Source organism: Penicillium cataractarum (assembly GCF_028827025.1).
Source record: "Penicillium cataractarum strain IBT 29864 chromosome Unknown utg000001l, whole genome shotgun sequence".
In the NCBI taxonomy this organism is placed as follows: domain Eukaryota; kingdom Fungi; phylum Ascomycota; class Eurotiomycetes; order Eurotiales; family Aspergillaceae; genus Penicillium; species Penicillium cataractarum.
In genome coordinates, this window is record NW_026622737.1 from 300,671 (window position 1) to 318,812 (window position 18,142).

General features: G+C 51.4%; 5 protein-coding genes across 5 annotated transcripts; 3 read left to right on the forward strand and 2 right to left on the reverse strand.

The window, feature by feature from the left end:
• Nucleotides 1-4,419: 4,419 nt before the first annotated feature.
• N7496_000117 (peptide MFS transporter) lies at nt 4,420-6,329 on the forward strand (the record flags this gene model as incomplete). The annotated part of the gene is made up of 3 exons (XM_056693048.1): nt 4,420-4,454; nt 4,536-4,879; nt 4,945-6,329. The coding sequence occupies 3 exons, from the start codon at nt 4,420-4,422 to the stop codon at nt 6,327-6,329; spliced, it is 1,764 nt and encodes a 587-aa protein (XP_056559777.1).
• A 1,841-nt stretch (nt 6,330-8,170) lies between these two features.
• N7496_000118 (syntaxin) lies at nt 8,171-9,463 on the forward strand (the record flags this gene model as incomplete). The annotated part of the gene is made up of 5 exons (XM_056693049.1): nt 8,171-8,176; nt 8,254-8,425; nt 8,513-8,979; nt 9,042-9,321; nt 9,396-9,463. The coding sequence occupies 5 exons, from the start codon at nt 8,171-8,173 to the stop codon at nt 9,461-9,463; spliced, it is 993 nt and encodes a 330-aa protein (XP_056559778.1).
• A 709-nt stretch (nt 9,464-10,172) lies between these two features.
• N7496_000119 (BolA family protein) lies at nt 10,173-10,819 on the reverse strand (the record flags this gene model as incomplete). Its single annotated transcript, XM_056693050.1, has 3 exons — nt 10,173-10,341; nt 10,426-10,532; nt 10,631-10,819. The coding sequence occupies 3 exons, from the start codon at nt 10,817-10,819 to the stop codon at nt 10,173-10,175; spliced, it is 465 nt and encodes a 154-aa protein (XP_056559779.1).
• A 169-nt stretch (nt 10,820-10,988) lies between these two features.
• Nucleotides 10,989-13,159, forward strand: N7496_000120 (acyl-CoA synthetase; the record flags this gene model as incomplete). The annotated part of the gene is made up of 5 exons (XM_056693051.1): nt 10,989-11,334; nt 11,408-11,718; nt 11,788-12,707; nt 12,784-13,010; nt 13,119-13,159. The coding sequence occupies 5 exons, from the start codon at nt 10,989-10,991 to the stop codon at nt 13,157-13,159; spliced, it is 1,845 nt and encodes a 614-aa protein (XP_056559780.1).
• Nucleotides 13,160-13,476: 317 nt separating this feature from the next.
• Nucleotides 13,477-16,735, reverse strand: N7496_000121 (exoribonuclease II; the record flags this gene model as incomplete). The annotated part of the gene is made up of 2 exons (XM_056693052.1): nt 13,477-16,470; nt 16,538-16,735. 2 exons carry the CDS (start codon nt 16,733-16,735, stop codon nt 13,477-13,479), a joined length of 3,192 nt encoding a protein of 1,063 aa, XP_056559781.1.
• Nucleotides 16,736-18,142: the final 1,407 nt, after the last annotated feature.

An 18,142-nucleotide genomic window follows, 5' to 3' on the forward strand; every position in this document is an offset into this window, starting at 1 on the left:
TGTCCCCTATCCTATTATCTATCCTATTACCGACCACTTTTCTTTCTCTTTAAATGGGAGGTCACCGTAGTCATTTAATGAATGATACTTGGAAAATCCCCGCAAGCCAGCATAGCACTTAGGTCGGTGGATAACTCTTCATTTTTTATTTCGAGGAAGACTTAACATCTGCAAGACTGACACTAGAGAGTCAACCTGATTCCCCTGCCCCAAGACCAGGTCCAATGGCCCTTTCAGCAGGGTTCTCTGAATTAGTCTCTACGATTTTGCTTGACCATTCTTACCGTATCTTGGAATAAGTCGTCGGGGTAGTAGTTGCTATTGATCGAAGGACAATCCCTCGAGGCAATCAACGAAAGTATTTATACCGAGCACTGCCAGTTGACTGTAAGTAATTAGCTAGACCCAATGATCCTTGCCCCCTCTCTTGGCATTTTCGGCAATGATTAATTAGTAGGCTAGCAGGATCCGTGATGAGCGCCTTGCGTGTGAATAGAAACTCTTGTGGGCTCTGGCAGAGCAGTCGTTGGAAAAAGACCTCATCCCCGGACAGGAACGCTGTAAGGATTTCGAGATGAGAAAAAACGAAGAATCTTCCACTTAGTACGAGAAAGGACCCGCCATTCGACCACTCACGAACCTTTAGGATACGTCTGGAGTTCAACAGCTCATGATATCTCTCTCGAGCAGATTTGGTTGGACTGGAAAACAATGGCAAAGTAACCCAGGTATCGCCGATGATTATCATCTGAGTACCAAACACTATAATGTAGAGACGGGTTCAGTTGGCGGTGCTTTTTATCACAATGCTTCTGGATGCGGTCTCGTAGATTGAATGGTTGGCCAACGTATAGCCAGAACCTTCCGTTTTGGGTTTATAAGACATGACGATAGACTCAGTACCTTCTGAGTGGCTATCCTTTCGAGGCTGGTGGAATGTTCTTCTGGCAATGTGACATTTGGTGCAGCACGTTAGTCGCATCTCGCTTGTCTCTGTACTCTACTGTGGTACCGAGCCGAAAGCTTCTCTTGTCAACGTTTCTCGATCTCCTCGTTGCATTCACCACCACTAGGGTCCTCATGAGAGTGATCACTGATCGATGGGCAATCTTCTCCATGGTCAAGGTCTTCGGAATAGTAACCCTGCATCCACGAATCATATCCCCCGAGTCTCCCGTCAAGGAATAATCTCGGGTCCTTGACTGGCCCAGTAATCGCGGAGTCCACCGAGTAACGACCGGAGAAGATCCGTTACTCCCCGGTCCACCGCACGAATCCTGAGTGGACGACGATGTCGCAATATCAATTCCTCGACGGACGAGACAACCACAAAGAGCTGGTTCAGCGACTTCGGCCGATGGTTTCTCTCTGGTGCTGCCCATGCTGGCCACGCAAGATCTCGAGTTCCCAGAGGGATCGGATCTGGGATTCTTATCCGAAGAAGGACTGATCGCCGATGTATGAATGGGGCATTTTTGGAGTCACGATGACTCAGTCGAGGGGCCACGCAATGATCTGTGTTTAGTGTTGCACGGGATATAGTAGTACATAGCAAGTAGTACAAATGTCGTGTACGAACAAATTCTTCGGCACATAATCGATGCTCAGCGAGGCATAACCCGACGTCGAATCATCTCGCCAAGAAGTCGATATGCAACTTTAATCGAATGCTTAAACTTCCTCGTGAGTTTTTGCGAACAACCTCACCGGAGTCCTCCGTTGGAACCCCGGAGCCACGAGTATATACCAATGGTGAATTTGTGAACGTCCAAACTCTCCTAATCAAGTGGCGTGCTCAAGCCGCGTCTTCTCTGGAGCAGGCCAATCTGCCAATTTGCCAATTCTCTTGGACCTGGGCGCCAGGAGAGTTTCGTCCCCCTCATTTGGCGTGATATCAACCGTGCGGTGCAGCCAAGGGCTTGGAACTACGCCCTTCGTAGGCGACTAGTCGCCAACCGGACAGCACACGGCCGGTCAAGATTGCCCCAGACGGTCAGGACGAGCGAAGGAAGAAAATCACGGCGTTTCTCGTTGGTGGAACCGCAGCGAAGTCGGAGCGATAAGCATGGCCTGGGGGGCTTTTTCTTGGAGTCGGTCGGTCTTGGGGGCTCTCGTGGATTTTATTTATGCAGGTGTGTTCCCCCCGTCAATCGCGGAGCTTTTTTTTTGACTCTTTTGAAACTCTCGTCTCTCTTGGCTGGACCTGAGAGAGAACTTGAAATTTTTTTGCACTTTCATTACTTATTTACATACTCAAGTCCACTCTCTCTCCTCTCCCCTCTCGATGACCAATTCTCTCGACAACCAGAAACCACCTTATCATTGAACGGTGTCTTGGCAGCGCCAGACTCCACCAGCCCGTCGTCGCCAAAATCTCCCCGACCGCGCTGTTACGAGAGAGAAATTACCCCGGAAATCATGCCCTGCGATCCGACCACGTACCAGCTGTGTATACACTGCGTACGATGAATGGGGGATGTCCTCTTCCCTAACGGCAACCTCGACACCCAGTCAAACTCCCTTCAGCATACTTGAGAAATCATTGGTTGGCTATTGGCGGCTCGCGCAGGACTCGAGATCGTCCCTGGTCTGATGCTGGTTCCAGTTCCTGGAAACGGATCTGGGTTTCCCTGCATTGAAGCATACTCACTACGCTCTGCGTCGGATGGACTCCTCTCCATTGCTCTTCCACCCCCCCACACGATAATACCCAGCGGACTCCGGGGTAGTATCGTGCCAGGCTTACAGGTTTCTGAGACATCAAAATCAAAAAAGACATGAGTTTGATTCGTTGGTGAACCAAACCTGATAAGCTCCCTGGGGGGACGCGGGGAAGCCGGCCCCAACGTTGCAGTACAGATACGCACTATGGAAACTACTGTACGAATCTTGTACCTGGACTTTACGGGTGGCGGGGGAGAGAGAGAGAAACCAACTGAACCGGGCAACTCCCTGGCGCAATCAGCCGCTCGTGTAACGACTCGACGCCCCCTCGCCTTCGCCCCTGGGGCTATCCTTGCGTGATCAGACGACGAGACAATAGCCGCACGACATTCGCCCGGCTCTGATCCGAATGCGGTTGCTCCCCGACCCTTGAGAAGGCCCAAGCGGATGGATAGGACTGGAGGTGGAATATTGTCTGGAGTATGGAGGACTCGAGTCAAATACCGAGAGTATAGGAATCACTACGCAGTACTCCGTACTGATACCCATTATTGACGACCTCGGTCGCGGCCCGGAAGCGCGTCGGCTGTTCACGACTGATCTTTCATTCGTCCAGTCTCGTCAAAGCCGAGAATGACCCCCGCTGTAGGGAGGTACAAGCGATCCTCTCTCTCTAATCCGTCCAGCCCACTGGATGTCCGCACAGTACGGAGTAAACGCCCGGTCCATTATTCCCATGATTCAAGCCCATCCCCCCAGTTCAGATGCCGAATCGCCCCTCTGATGACTCGACGAGCCGTGCCCGCGTCAACAATTAGCGGAGTCCGGAGAGTGGACTCCGGCTAGAAGCGTGTCTGATCGAATGATTTCTCTGGGACAAAGAGATCCATTTTTTTTTCTCCTCGATTTGCCTCGTGGCAAACCCGGAGAGCGCTTTCGAATTCACGGTATGTGGTGGTGCCGGAAACAGAGCTCAAAGGGAGGGTTTCTGTTCGAAATTTCCACCGGCCTTCTCCGACTGGGTTATCTTGGGATATGATTCGTTGGCGAGTAGGATGTGGACACCGGACTAGACCCTTTGTGGTCCCTTCAAGTCCAGGTACGGCTTAACGGCAACTTTTTTTTTTCTGTTTTCCTTCGAGAACCTCCACTTCCGCGCCATCGGCCGGACTGCCAAGACTTTCCGCGCCGAGAATGAAACATGCTGAATCCTGCAGCGTTGCTTGTTCTTGAATCCAAGACAATAGTCGTGCAGAATATCAGCAATATCAGCGCATGTCAGCATACTCCAGTACTACAGTACTATCAGCCAGCAATACACTATCTGAGTATCAGTTCATTGCCCTGGGGTTACATTTCGTGGGGCTCGCCCATCGCCCAAAGTCGACTGATCGTGCCGATCGCATCCACGGTTACTCTCTCGCCGGGTTCAATTGGTTTTTTTCTCTTTCTCGCCTTCCGAAAGTGGGAACCCACCAAACCTCCACTCAATCCCCGGGACTTGTACTGTACAGTACCAAGAAAATAATGAGCTTGAATTCGACTCTTAGTCGTTTATTTTACACGATTTTATTTTTCCTTCCATTCGGTTCATGCGCCGATAAGAAACTGTCCGGAATTTTCTCCACCGGGTTTGTTGGGTAATCAGCATCGGCTATATATGTATACCGGTCACGGTCACCTTTTCCTCTTTCTCTCTTCTCTTCGTCCCTGTGCAACTTTTGGAGAAGGCTATTCCCTGGACCTAGTATCGCCATGTCGACTGCGGATCACGAGGTTGAGGTCGCTCGGTATGTCTTGATAATACCACCTTCCCTACACTCTACACGCATCGCAGGAGAATGACACGTCTAACTGCTTTCCCACACCAGCCCTCCCACTTACAATGACACCGTCCCCGTTGAGCAGCAGGTCGTCCTGAACGAAAAGGCCAACATGGATATGGACAAGGAGAACCTCTCCATGACCCCCGATGGCGGCGAGCCCACCGAGGACGAGAAGCGCTCTCTGCGTCACATCGCCGAGAACCTGCCCGTCTCCGCTTGGTTGGTCGCCATTGTCGAACTGTGCGAGCGTTTCACCTACTACGGCATGTCTGGTTTGTTCCAGAACTATGTCCTGCGTCCTTTGGATGGTAGCCAAGGCCGTGGTGCCCTCGGTATGGGTCACCAGGGTGCTACCGGTTTGACCACTTTCTTCCAGTTCTGGTGCTATGGTAAGTTAACACAAGAATGGGGTATATCAAAAAGGATCTCGACGCTAACTCCTCTGTTTTTCTAGTTACTCCCATCCTTGGTGCCATCGTCGCTGATCAGTACCTCGGCAAGTACAAGACTATCGTCCTGTTCTGCGGTGTCTATCTCGTCGGTCTCCTCATTCTGGTCTGCACCTCGATCCCCACTGCTCTCGAGCACGGTGCCGGTATGGGTGGCTTCATCGTTGCTATCTTGGTCATCGGTCTCGGTACCGGTGGTATCAAGAGTAACGTCGCTCCTCTGATTGCCGATCAGTACAAGCGGAAGAAGATGGCTCTCCTGACTACCAAGAAGGGTGAGCGCGTCATCATCGATCCCGCGTTGACTATCCAGCGTATCTACATGATCTTCTACGGCTGCATTAACTTGGGTTCCCTGTCTCTGCTGGCTACTCCCTACATGGAGCAGTACATTGGTTTCTGGTCCGGTTACCTGCTCTGTCTCTGCATGTTCGCCGCCGGTACCCTTGTCCTCCTCCTGGGCCGCAAGTACTACGTTGTTCGCCCCCCTCAGGGTTCCATTATCACCGACGCCTTCAAGGCTCTCTGGATGATGGTCAAGAACCGCAACATGGACGCTCCCAAGCCCAGCTGGCAGCTCGAGCACCGCGGTGTCGAGGCCACCCTCCCCTGGGACGACCACTTCATCGACGAGCTCAAGCGTGCCCTCGTTGCCTGCCGTGTCTTCGCCTTCTACCCCATCTACTGGGTCGTCTACGGCCAGTTCTCCGGTAACTTTGTCACCCAGGCCGGCCAGATGCAGGGCCACGGTATCCCCAACGATCTGATGCAGAACTTCGACCCGATCTCCATCATCGTGTTCATCCCCCTGCTCGAGACGGTCGTCTACCCTCTCATGCGCCGCCTGAGGATCCCCTTCCTCCCCATTACCCGTATCTCCCTGGGTTTCGTCGTCGCCTCCCTGGCCATGATGTACGCCGCCATCGTGCAGCACCTGATCTACTCCGCCGGTCCCTGCTACGGCCACCCGCTCTGCGCTGCCTCCGAGATCGACGGCACTGCCTACGGTAACAACGTGCACATCGCCATCCAGACCCCGGCCTACGTGTTCATCGGTGTCTCGGAGATTTTCGCCTCCGTCTCCGGTCTCGAGTACGCCTACACCAAGGCTCCCCCTTCCATGAAGTCCTTCGTCCAGTCCATGTACCTCCTCACCAACGCCTTCGGTTCCGCCCTCGCCGAGGCCCTGACCCCTGCCGCCTTCGACCCGGCCATTATGTGGATGTTCGTCGGTCTGGCCTGTGCTTCCTTCCTGTGCGGTATCATCTTCTACTTCATCTTCCGTCACTTGAACGCCCAGGAGGATGACATGAACGCCCTGGACGCCGATGACCCGATGCCCGAGGCCCCCCGCGAGGAGGCTCGTCGTGCTTCCCAGGCTCCGCAGTAAATAGATCTGTGATCTGTTTGCTTTCCCCGGATATATCCTTGTTATTTCCGGTTTTTGTACTTTTTTCTCTCTTGTGATGATATCCGAACTTGCATTGCGTTGCGTTGTAAGCATGTCTGCTTTTTTGGCTAGGGCGGAGGGAGCGGGTTGTTGTCTTCCTGTCGTCTTGGGCTGCTGGGCAGCTATGTGGGACGAGCTATGACGTTGCGGTGATAATCTTAGTATATACATTATAAATAGTTTTCAATGCCTGTGAATAGAAATATCTCCTCAATATTTGACTGGCCATGCTTGTATTGTACAGTGGATAGTTAAGTACTCTAGATTGGTCTACTCCATGCCGACTTGATGTGGGGTTGGACCCTTGACTTTAAACCATGTGTTACTGTATCCAGCATTATGGAGAAGTAGCAGCCTACCGTACCATTTGGAGTACTCCGCTATGAAATTGGGTTTATCTGATATTACCCCAGAATGGTGTGCAAGATCCAGGACTGGATATAGGTGGATGGCTACGATTGGCGGGGTCTAAATGCCACATGGGACAATGCCACGAGCAGTGGAGGTGTCATATTGAAATAATGCCCAAATCATCATGGATACTATCGATTAAGATTTATCGATTAAGATTTACGATTAACCTCAAGGTCAGGTCATAGGTAGTCATGTGCATAATCTACCTAAGTGCCAGTGATGGCCGTGGATCGGGCGGAGTACCGAATATGCGACAGGTCAACTCGAAGTACACATAAGCTATTAAAAGTTCCAAGTACTCTATAGTCTATAGCTTAACTGCAATAGTGTGGCCCCATAGCACACCGTTTTTTGTTACTTCGGCGACCTAGAACATTCTCGCCTTTTATTTCCACCGGATGCTGCAATCATGACGTACAGACTGTGGGTTGTCAGTGGCCACAGGGAGGACCCGGATAGAGTACGTCTATTTGGAGTCTACACTGTCTATTCTATCAGAATATAAAGTGTTATTTGTATAACTAGATGGTCAATTATAAAACAAACTGACAGCTGTCAGTAGAGTACCACCCGTGGAAACGGTTTCCCTCCGGCAGTAAGAAGGGACCCTGATCCACCTGAGCTCTCCAGTCCCTTAGTTAGGTGGTGTACAAGTACCTACCGTAGATACATACTACTGTAGGTAATTAGCATCGCCGATCGCCAGAAATTCAGAAATAGCAACAACCCGCATGAGCCACACCTTCTGAATGGCCAATTGCTCCGCTCCACCACGATCGCAAGGAGGCTGCGCAGGAACGAACTTTTTTGAAGCAACGAGATCCTGGTAAAAAACTACGAGCGATCTTCGATAACGAGTACGGGGTACTTTTTATGGGAATAGAGGGTTTGTGACTTTGTGTCAAAGCCAAATCAGAGGGAGACCCCTGACTATCACTTTAATTAGCAAGTACTTTGGGAGTTTCATTAGTTTAATTCTGGTGGATGGAATGGTGAAACAAAACGCCTTTTTAGCCGCTCGAGTACCCCTGCGACAGTCCGTACTCCGTACAGACACTTGAATAGCTTCGTGTGTTAACTATTTCTAATCATGTAGAGATAGAAATATTAGGTTATTAGAGTGATTAGTTATTCATAGTTCATATTAATGGATAAGGCTACCGTATTTCCATACGAAACTCAGCCACTCGGTCAGAAGTGACATTCTCTTCAAAAGTGACAGCGACACCGCCAGCGCTTCTGCCGCGCCACTTCCTCCCGTCTTACTCTCTCCTCTTAACCCTCACTCCCTTCCCTCCTTCATCTCCCCTCTTTCCCCCCTCCTCCTTGCTCTTGATTTTTCTTTGTTTAAATTCCAATTAGCCATCATGAGTGTGAGTTCATACTTTCCCCCCCAAATCCCCCGATCGCGAATTCTTCTGTATATCCCCCCTATTCTGACAACGGCCAGTACCAGAACTTGGAGGACAACAGCCAAGGGGGCTACGGCCAATACAACCCTTACGGTGCTCAGCAGAACCCCTACGGGGCCCAGTCCCAGCAGCAACAATCCCAGCAGAGCTACGGCTATGGCGGCGGCTACGGCCAGGCCGGTGCCATGGAGCAGGGCAATGGCGGTTATGGTGAGAATTGACCCATTCAATTTGGTCCCCTTCGGGCGCTCTCGGAACGCGACGCGCTGACTTGTTCCGTCTCTTTGAAAACAACAGAAATGGGCAACATGCAACAAGTCCCCGATAAGAATGCGCTTTTGACCCGCATCAACGAGCTGAAGCAGGGAATCGAGGATGTCAAGAGGAAGCGTACTACCCAGCTCCGCGCTGCCCAGACTGCTCTCCTGGAGTCGAACACCAGCAAGGAAGACCAGGTGACGCGCCAGAATGTCGACTACATCGAAGACGAGATCAACACTGCTCTCCGCTACCTGCGCGATCAATTGAAGCGCATCGCCGACACCCCTGGCTGCGGCTCTTCCGGCCCCGCTGAGCACTACACAATCGCCAAGAAGAGCTTGCAGGATGAGATTACGGCTTACCAGGGCGATCAGTCCAACTTCCACAAGCGTCTGGAGGAGCAAGTGCGTCGTCGGTACCAGATGGCCAACCCCGAGGCTACCCCGGATCAGTTGGAGGCTGGTGTTCAGGCTGTGATGCAGGGACAGGAGCAGGCATTTATGGTGAGTTTGAATTCGCGTGCGAAATTCCAACTAATATCAAGATTCTAATTCTTTTGCTATAGACCCCCGGAACTCGTTCTCGTCAGGCCAACGATGCCCGCCAGGCTACTCTCGCCCGTTCCGCTGCTATCCGGAAGATCGAGAAGGATATGGCCGATCTGGCTCAGCTGTTCACTGATGTCCAGGAACTTGTGATCCAGCAGGAGCCTGCCGTCACTCAGATCCAGCAGGGCGCCGAGGAGACCCACCGCAATGTCCAGCAGGCCAACACCAAGCTGGACAGTGCTATTACCAGCGCCCGCAATGCCCGCCGCTGGAAGTGGTATGCGCTGATCATCGTCAGTAAGTGGCTATTCCGCCCCGTATTTGCGTGTTTTCTTCTCTTGAAACTTGCGACTAACTGGACACTTTTCTAGTCATCATCATTGCTATCGTCGTCGGTGTCGCAGTCGGTGTTACCGAGGCCAACAAGAGCACCAAATAAGCGCCTGCTTTGCTTTTATCCCCTCCATGTCTCCTCCCCCCTCTCCCAACCATGTACGATCTCATCACTATGCCTTCTTCTCGAACGAAAACGTTGCGATTCGAATCCCACACGCGCGGCGCCCGTTCCCTCGATTCCCCATACATGTCACCACCCACCCTGTCCCCCTTCGTTTTCTATACCACTTTCTCGCATGTCATTTCTTGTCTTTGTCTCTCTCTCTCTCTCTATTGTGTAAAAGCAAATGCTCGATCGGCCTTATTTTCCTTGTGTTCTTTCCAGTTGCTGCAGGTCTCGTGTACAGCCGCTGCGTGGTGATTCCCCATGCGACTGTTCCATGATGATGATTGTGCTTTTTGATCCTGCTCCCCGGGTCACTCGAGCGTGCCTGTCATCGACAAGCTGCGTTAGTATCCAGGGATGTACATACTAGATTGTTTTGCTGTTTTTCTTTGTCTTGGTGCCCTCTTTGTTCTGCTTGGCACTTCAGTCTATGTAATACCGTCTAATAATTTATCCCTTCTGTCTTGATGTTTGGAGTGTAAATGTAGAAGGGTAGGCCAAGTGTATGTATGTGCTGCTTTAATTTCTCCCTGGGGTATCTGTATTTGTATCTCTGCGCCTCAATCCTAACGCAGGCTTGTATATCACACACCTCGTATATCTCCGAGTCCTGTACCTGTATCCGCATCGCTCCTCTGTATCCACCTCAAGCCTTCCTCTCCTTCTCCCTCTGCTCCTCCGCCGGCGTCTTAGTCTTCAACTGCAAAGCATGAATCCCGCCTTCCTTGGCCATTTCCTCCTTCAACAAAGCGTATACCATCCGATGGCGGGCGGGTTGCATTTTTGACTCAAAGGCGTCGGAGACAATCGTCACACTAGAACACGGTTAGAATTGAATGAATGCTCTATAGCTCTGGTATGCTCGTTCATAGACAGTAGGGGTTCCGGGGATTGCGTACTGGAAGTGTGTTTCCTTCGAGGTGGATCCTTCCATTGCGGCGTGGTGTGCGTGTAGGTGTGAGTCGTTGCGGATGGTGAGGGCGGATGGGGTGAAGGCGTGGGTGAGCTATACATGTTTAGATTGATATTGTTAGTATATGGATTGGAGAACGTAGCAGCCATGTAACGCTGGGACTGGTAGTGGAAGCTCTGGGGGGTGTGTACCTTGTCGCGCATGACGTCCTCCATAGGCGTTGTCGAAGCCATCCTGGTCGAGACGGAGAAAAGGCGGCGCGATAGCAGGCCTGGGAGTGTGCGGGGGAGCATTGGAGGACTGCGCGTGCAGTAGATGTAGAGGGTGACGGTGAGGGGAGGATTCAGTGAAGCGTTGGAGGTTCGGCGGAAGAAAGTCATTCGGAGCTGCGAGGCTTCCCGCGGAAGTTTATCCGCATGACATCAACTGCCTTTTTTACCTTTTAACTTCGATTGTATTCTACAGCGTTGTGCGGACTTGCTAGCGAAGTATGATCTGATATTATCTGACAGACTAAGGAAGGATAGTCATTTGTTATTGAAGACTACCATGTCCAGACTCAATTTGGTCTCGAGGCTTGCACGCCCGTGTCTGCGCGTGAGCTCTGCGCGCCTGATTCCCTCGGGACAAACAGTGCATGCGAGGTTCTTTTCAACGGCGAAGAGACTGCTCACCTCGCTGCCGGATACACACATCTTCCGAGCTATTAGAGACCATGATCCGTCCAGTTTGGCGGTGCTGCATAGCTTGTCGGGTCGGTCATTCACATACGGAAACCTGACTGCCGATGTCCTCCGCGCAAAGGAGGACCTCGAGCAGAAGGTGGGCAAGATGAAGGGGAATTTGTCTGGAGAGCGGGTTGCATTTATGGCAGAGAACAGCTATGATTACGTTGGTGCGTAGCTCTATTTCTCTATTCCGTTTTCTTGTTTCCTGTCCTTGCAAGAATCGAGGCTAACTACTGATAGTCTTGCTCCTGGCCATCTTTGGATGTGATGCCATTGCACTGCCCCTATCCCCGTCGTTTCCTACGGGCGAATTGCAGTATATCCTTGACAACTCGGAGGCCAAGGTCCTCCTAGCTACGGAGAAGTATGCCGACAAGGCCCAAGGAGTTCTTCAGGCGGGCTTGCAGCACGATCCGTTGTTTGATATCAGACGGAAACTTGTCGTGGGGGCTTCTGGAAGTGAGGCCGTTCCGTTGGAAAAGCCAAAAGGCTCTAGTGAGCTACCTGCAGGTGGTATGATGCTATATACATCTGGTACGACGAATCGTCCGGTAAGTAGCAGTCTTCATACACACCTCTGTTTTTATCAACTATAGAGCTTCTATACTAATTCACAACAGAAAGGAGTATTCATCCCCGAATCAGCACTCACCGCACAGGCAACGTCCCTCCTAAAAGCATGGGAATACTCTCCACAAGACCGACTACTCCATCTCCTCCCTCTACACCACATCCACGGCGTCGTCAACGCCATCATAACACCCCTGTTCGCCGGCTCCTCCATCGAATTCATGTACCCCTTCAACACAGATCGAGTCTGGAACCGCCTCGCAGCACCATTCCACCCACACACCGAACCCAACAGCCCAGAAAAGTCCAAAATCACCTTCCTCACAGCTGTACCAACAGTCTACAACCGCCTCCGATCAAGTTTCCCCAAACTCCCACAGGAAATCCAACAAGCTGCGCAAAAGGGTATATCCCCGGAAAACCTCCGTCTCAACATCTCCGGCTCTGCAGCTCTACCAACCCCTACAAAAGCAGCCTGGCAAACCCTCAGCAAAGGCAACGTCCTCCTCGAACGGTTCGGGATGACCGAAGTCGGCATGGCGCTAAGCTGCGGTCTCGATTTCGCAGATCGCGTCGACGGAAGTGTCGGCTGGCCTTTACCTCAGGTAGAAGCCCGGCTCGTGGACACGGAGACGAATCAAGTTATTCCTCTAGGCGAGGAAACCGACGCCAATGGCCGCGAACGCGTAGGTGAGATCCAACTGCGCGGTCCAACTATCTTCCGCGAGTACTTCGGTAACGAGAAAGCCACGCGGGAGAGTTTCGTGGACGGCGGTGACGGGGGCGCTCACTGGTTCTGCACCGGCGATGTCGCGACGAGACGGGTTGTACAGGGCGCCGGCAAGGGAACCAGTGGTGACTGGGCCCGCGGACCGATGTATTTCATCCAGGGCCGCAAGAGCGTCGATATCATCAAGACGGGCGGGGAGAAAGTGAGCGCGTTAGAAGTTGAGCGGGAGTTACTTTCTCTGTACGTTTGCCAAACCCCTTCCCCTCTTACTACCAGTGATACCATGCTACGAATGTAACGTACTAACGCATACCAGCCCCCAAATCTCCGAAGCAGCCGTCGTAGGCCTCCCCTCCGAACAATGGGGTAGCAAAGTCGCCGCCGTCGTAGTCCTACACCCGGACGCGCATACTACCGGACGAAACGGCAAGGCCTGGGGACCTATGGATATGCGTCGTGCGTTAAATGATCGATTGGCTGGGTATAAGATTCCGCAGGAAATGAAGGTTTTGGATGCGATTCCGCGGAATGCAATGGGGAAGGGTGAGTTATAAGATATACCTATCCCTTATTCCCTCCATCTATTTACTAGTGGAGGGGATGTTGGAAGAGTGATTCTCGTTGTGTGTTCATGCTAACTCTGAATTGCAGTGAATAAAAAGGCGTTGGTGAAACAAGTTTTTGATGTTTAGGTGGTGCATTGGTAGAGAGAAGGGATGGTTGTATTTGGATAGAAGCTGGTTGGGGTTGGATACTCTCTTCTCTTCCTGGGATTTGTGTATAGTAGGTAGATCTCTGTGTATGTATAACATTTCCAATCTTCAAGTCCGAATCACTGTATACATCGTAGGTTGAGATACATCTAAGACGCACATCGAGTCTGTGTGTAGAAAACCAAGAGAACGCTCGCATACATCGAGGAGATTCAATTCTCTATTGTCATGATATACAAGTATAGTACACTATAATACAAAACCACCGGCTTATCCGGCGGTGATTACCCTCACGCTCAAGCCCACTCCCCCGTCCTCTTAAACGACTTGATCAACCTCTTAGCCTCCATCTTCACCTCCAAACTGGCCATATCCACAGCCGTAATCTGGGCATCAACGACCCCAAAAATATCCATCTTCTCTTTACCCGGGCACCCCTCTGGAATAGTGATGACACAATTAACACCCAAATTGGTGATGATACCCGAATACACAGTGCCCTCGTAATCAGAGCCCGTTCGCATAGAGCGTAGGATGACGGGGAAGGATTCTGGGAGTGCACATTCGGCAAAGTAGAATGCGCGGAAGAGGAGCATGCAGGCCCAATGTTGGGTGGAGTATGCGGAAATGGCGCGGAGTCGGGCGAGGAGGGGTTGGGAGTAGTCGATGTGGTTGTCGAGGTCGAGGTGGGAGTATGGGAGGGGAGATGTGACCGGTTCAGATGGTTGGGACTCGGTTTCGATGGTTTCATCTGGGATGTCGAGGGTAGCGTCAAATTGACGGCCGTGTTCATGCTCGAATCGCAGTGCTGCTTCGATCTGGTAGTGCGCGATGACGTCGCTGAATCGACGGAGCGGGCTTGTACTCTTGACGTACGCATCTAGACCGAGCATGTGGTGGTGGAGGGGAGTAGAGGCCGAGACTGCCTTGGGCAGGGCAAGATGGTAAAATGCCTGGCCGCCAAATTCATTCATGTTTTCCCGTGTGACATGCCCATATTCAGGGTCATACCATGTCCCATCGTAAACAACGGGGATGTTACGGGCCGCACAGAACTGACCAGCGATGTGGCCGGCCAAATTCATCAGGAGCGAGACGAGATATCGTTTCGACTCGTCCCGGACTTCATGCGGGTTAAAGTCTTGCATTTGAAGCTGGATGATCGGGTCACCGATAAAGTACCGGCCTTCGGTGACTTGGACCTCATATGGCTTCGCGAGCGCCGTGCCCATTTGGACGGAGAGGGAGGTATCAGGCCGAGGGAACTGGATATCCATTGCACCGTTTTTCTGACGCTGACTGCGGAAGCCCAGCATCAACTTGCGCAGGATGGTGAAGTTCTCTTTGTCCTCAGCGGTGAGGTTCTCTCGCAGGACCTTGCCTTCGGGTAAAGTTTGCTCAATGGGCTGGCCGCCGATAGTAAGAGATTCGGATGAAGGCGTTGACCTGGGATCCAAGAACTTTTGTAATGTGCTGTGGGTCAAGCTGACTACATTTCGAATAGTGCCATTCGCGACCTCGGTGTCAAGAATTTCTCCTTGAAGATTCATCTTGGCGCTGAAGGTCAATGTCGGTCGGCCATTCGTCAGACTAAAGTAATCCTGCGTGAAACTTGAGGGAAAGATGGGGTATGTACGCTCTGGGGCGTAAGTCGTGGCGAGTCGAGATTTGGCGTATTCGATGATAGGATTATCGTGTTTCAAGAAAGCTGTCGGGTTGGCGACGTGGATGCGAACCCAGAATGTATCCTCGGAACCAGGAATTCGCTCCAACGAGACGCCATCGTCAATCTCCTGTGCTGTGACTGCGTCTATACAATAGACCGGCAAGTCTCCCCAATCTTTGCGTAGGTCTTTCATTGAATCGGTCAAGGACTCTGAGATGGCCGCGCAGGATTCTTCAATTTCTTCCCATTTCATATCCTCCATCAAGGACATGCCATGACCGGGTAGCAAAATGTTTTGGTCGAGAAGACTGAGATTCTCCCACGGAGCCACAACGCCAAGCTCCTGTAGGAACATACGGGTAGATGACTCGCTGAGCCCAAGCGTGTTGTACATGCCCGTGGCACGCATGACGTGAGAGGCAGTCGATCGCAATGTACCAGACGGCATGGCCACTGACGGAATTGCGTACAATTGCATATACTCGATAATTATCTGATCAGCCTTGGTGAACTTTTCAGTCAGGACTTCGCGATACACCATCGCCTTGCCGTCTTGTCCAGGGTGGAACTTTTGAGACGAAGGGCCCACGCTCGACATTACCGTCGGAGAGCGAACCTTTCGACTAAGACGGATCAAGCGCTGTGCCTTTTGAATGAATTGTTGCATGGGATGATCCTTGAAACCGGGTGTCTCTTTGGCCATAGCTGCCCGAACCAAAAAGTCCTGGTGTTCATGAACCCATGTCGTGACCTGTTTGACTACATTGGTGATTCTCTTAGGCTGCACCAAATAGATTGGGTGGAAGGATGAATTAAAGTCCTTCTCGATGGCGAATGGCCGGCGTCGCACTGCTTGATGTACCGCGAACAGGTTCACGCTGTTTAGTTGCGGCTCATCGATACCAAGAAGCTTCATGGCAAGCTCTTCAAGAGTCAAGCGAAGAAATTCCGTTTCATCCGCTACCAACTCGTGAATACTGTCCAACAATTGCGCATGCTCTCGGTAGAAATCGAATACTTGCTGTTCAAACGCGGCCATCATTTCGATGAGCGGCCGCCCTAGAGGCCTCGGGAGTCCACCTTCCGGCACGGATTGAATCTCGGACTGAGCTTGCGGAGGACGATCTGGAAAATAAGGCTTGATCGGATCAATAAGAACCGTGGAAGCAAAGCCCTTCACGACGTAATCGAGTTCACGATTGGAGCAGATCCGCCAATTCCCTCGACTCGTGTAGATTTGTTTCTGCTTGTGGACGGACTGCACGTAGATCGCGAGGTTGAACACACCATCTGACGTGAGGCGTCCTACTAAATCACCTGGCTCTAGGTGGTCCCCTTCAAATTCTTCTGAGGTATCAAAGTCATCTTTATTGGAGAGTTGTGAGCTAGCCCAGAGCGAGTCCGTTGCTTCACGGCCGTTGAGCATAGTTCCAACCAAGTGACCGGGGTCATTGGGTGACGATGCACTGCCCAGTTCACGAACGGGATCCAGGATGTTGGGATTGGTTTCGTTCCATTTTCGTAGGTATTCTCGAATATCGCGATACGTCTCGAGCTCGGCTTCCAAGCGGGCTTCTTCTTCGGCGACGGGGGCGATCACTGGGTCCTGCCCGGTCGAGAGATCCTAAGAAGATACGGGCGTGAGTTCAAAAGACCGGAAAAGGTATAGAATATATTTACTGGCTTCTCACCTCATGGTTGACCTCTTCACCCGCCACTGTCCTCAGCGCTCGTGAAGTCGATACCAGTCGCCGCCCGCCCAACAGCGGCGTGCGAGACACTGGCCGCGGAACAAAACCGGCTGCTCGCCTTTGCTGCACAAAGCATTGTGAGCACAGCTGCCTTGCACTGGCCAACCTCCGTAACAGCTCTATCCTCGGTAGCACCATGGCCGTGTGATGTCGATTGCGAAAAAAACGATCCTGATGCTTGCCCGAAGCTGCTCCATTATGCGGGCAGAAAAGCCCCACCGCCATAAGGCGGTGTATCGGAGCTTATCGCGTCTCCAGTGGATTGTGTTTACTTACACTCGTCTGTCGAAATGATTGTACTTTTTATTGTAAAATAGATTACTCTTCCATCGGACCGCTCGAATTTGATGTCTGTATTTTCCATTTCCAGTATGATAACCGTAGTCCTGATTCAGGACGATGGATCTGTTCTGGATGTATCAGATCCTCTCTCGCGGTTTTGGGGCCAAGAAATCAATAGTTCATGGGCCCGAGCAGGGATTATTCCATGGCACGCAATCATCCATGTTTTTGTTAGACGACTCCTCTTCGAAGCGGGTCGACGGCATCTGCCGCAATTAATTTAGGAGTTCGTCCGGTTTAAACCATTCCCGGATTATGGTTATGGTTTTGGATTTGACAAGGATGTTAATAGACTTGCTCATCTCGACAAATCGAAGTTGGTATATAGTAGACAAGCTCCTTTAAATCTTACACCTCTTAGGTCTACGATGTTTGCTTTTGGTAGTACATACAACTCTTAAATGCACTATCTGACGTGACACAAAAGTGTGGAGTATGCCATGTTCAAGTGTCGCGCAGGAAAGCCTCGCAAGTCGCAGATCTACAGGCGCCTCGTTCCTTGAATTCTCCGACTGTAAACCCCCACTCCCTGAGAATTCGTTCTCCAAAAAGATCTACGTATTCGGCACATCTATATGCTACACTTCCATACTGTATAATCATCAGCATGGTAATATCGTGTCCAGCGTATTCGCTCTCGTTCATACCCCACATTTCCATTCAGACTGCCGTCTTCCTCGGCAGCTTCGGAAGCTATGGGCTCATGTGATACCCGCAATGCTGCATCGTCACTAAGATCTACTAATGTCTCGGACTCTTTCATCCTTTTTCAGTATTCGGCTTGATGCGACCATGACAAAAACACCCGGCGTGCACAAGATCGAATGCCCAAAAACTTGACAGCCGGGCGACTATCATTGCTAAAAAGGTCTAAGCGAGCTTGGCCCTTTGACCCTTTTAGTCTAAGTTTTGACGGCAAAGTTGGCCGGCCTGCCCGATTCAGGAACCGTTCAGGGGGTCCATTGATGATCCCCCGCACATCCCACTTGTAAAGCCACTCTGCTGACAGAGATTTGAGAAGTTACCTTCGTTCTTGGGCTTGCGGCTGGAAAGGTATTGAGAAAAGGCGCTTTATTAACCGGGGCATGAGACAGGTGTTTGGCCACATCATAGTTCACGCCCCATTGACTCTCTCTTCTGTTATGGCTAGCTGGGCATAGTATACCAGAGGTGTGATAGAACAAGGGTCTACCACTCTGGCGA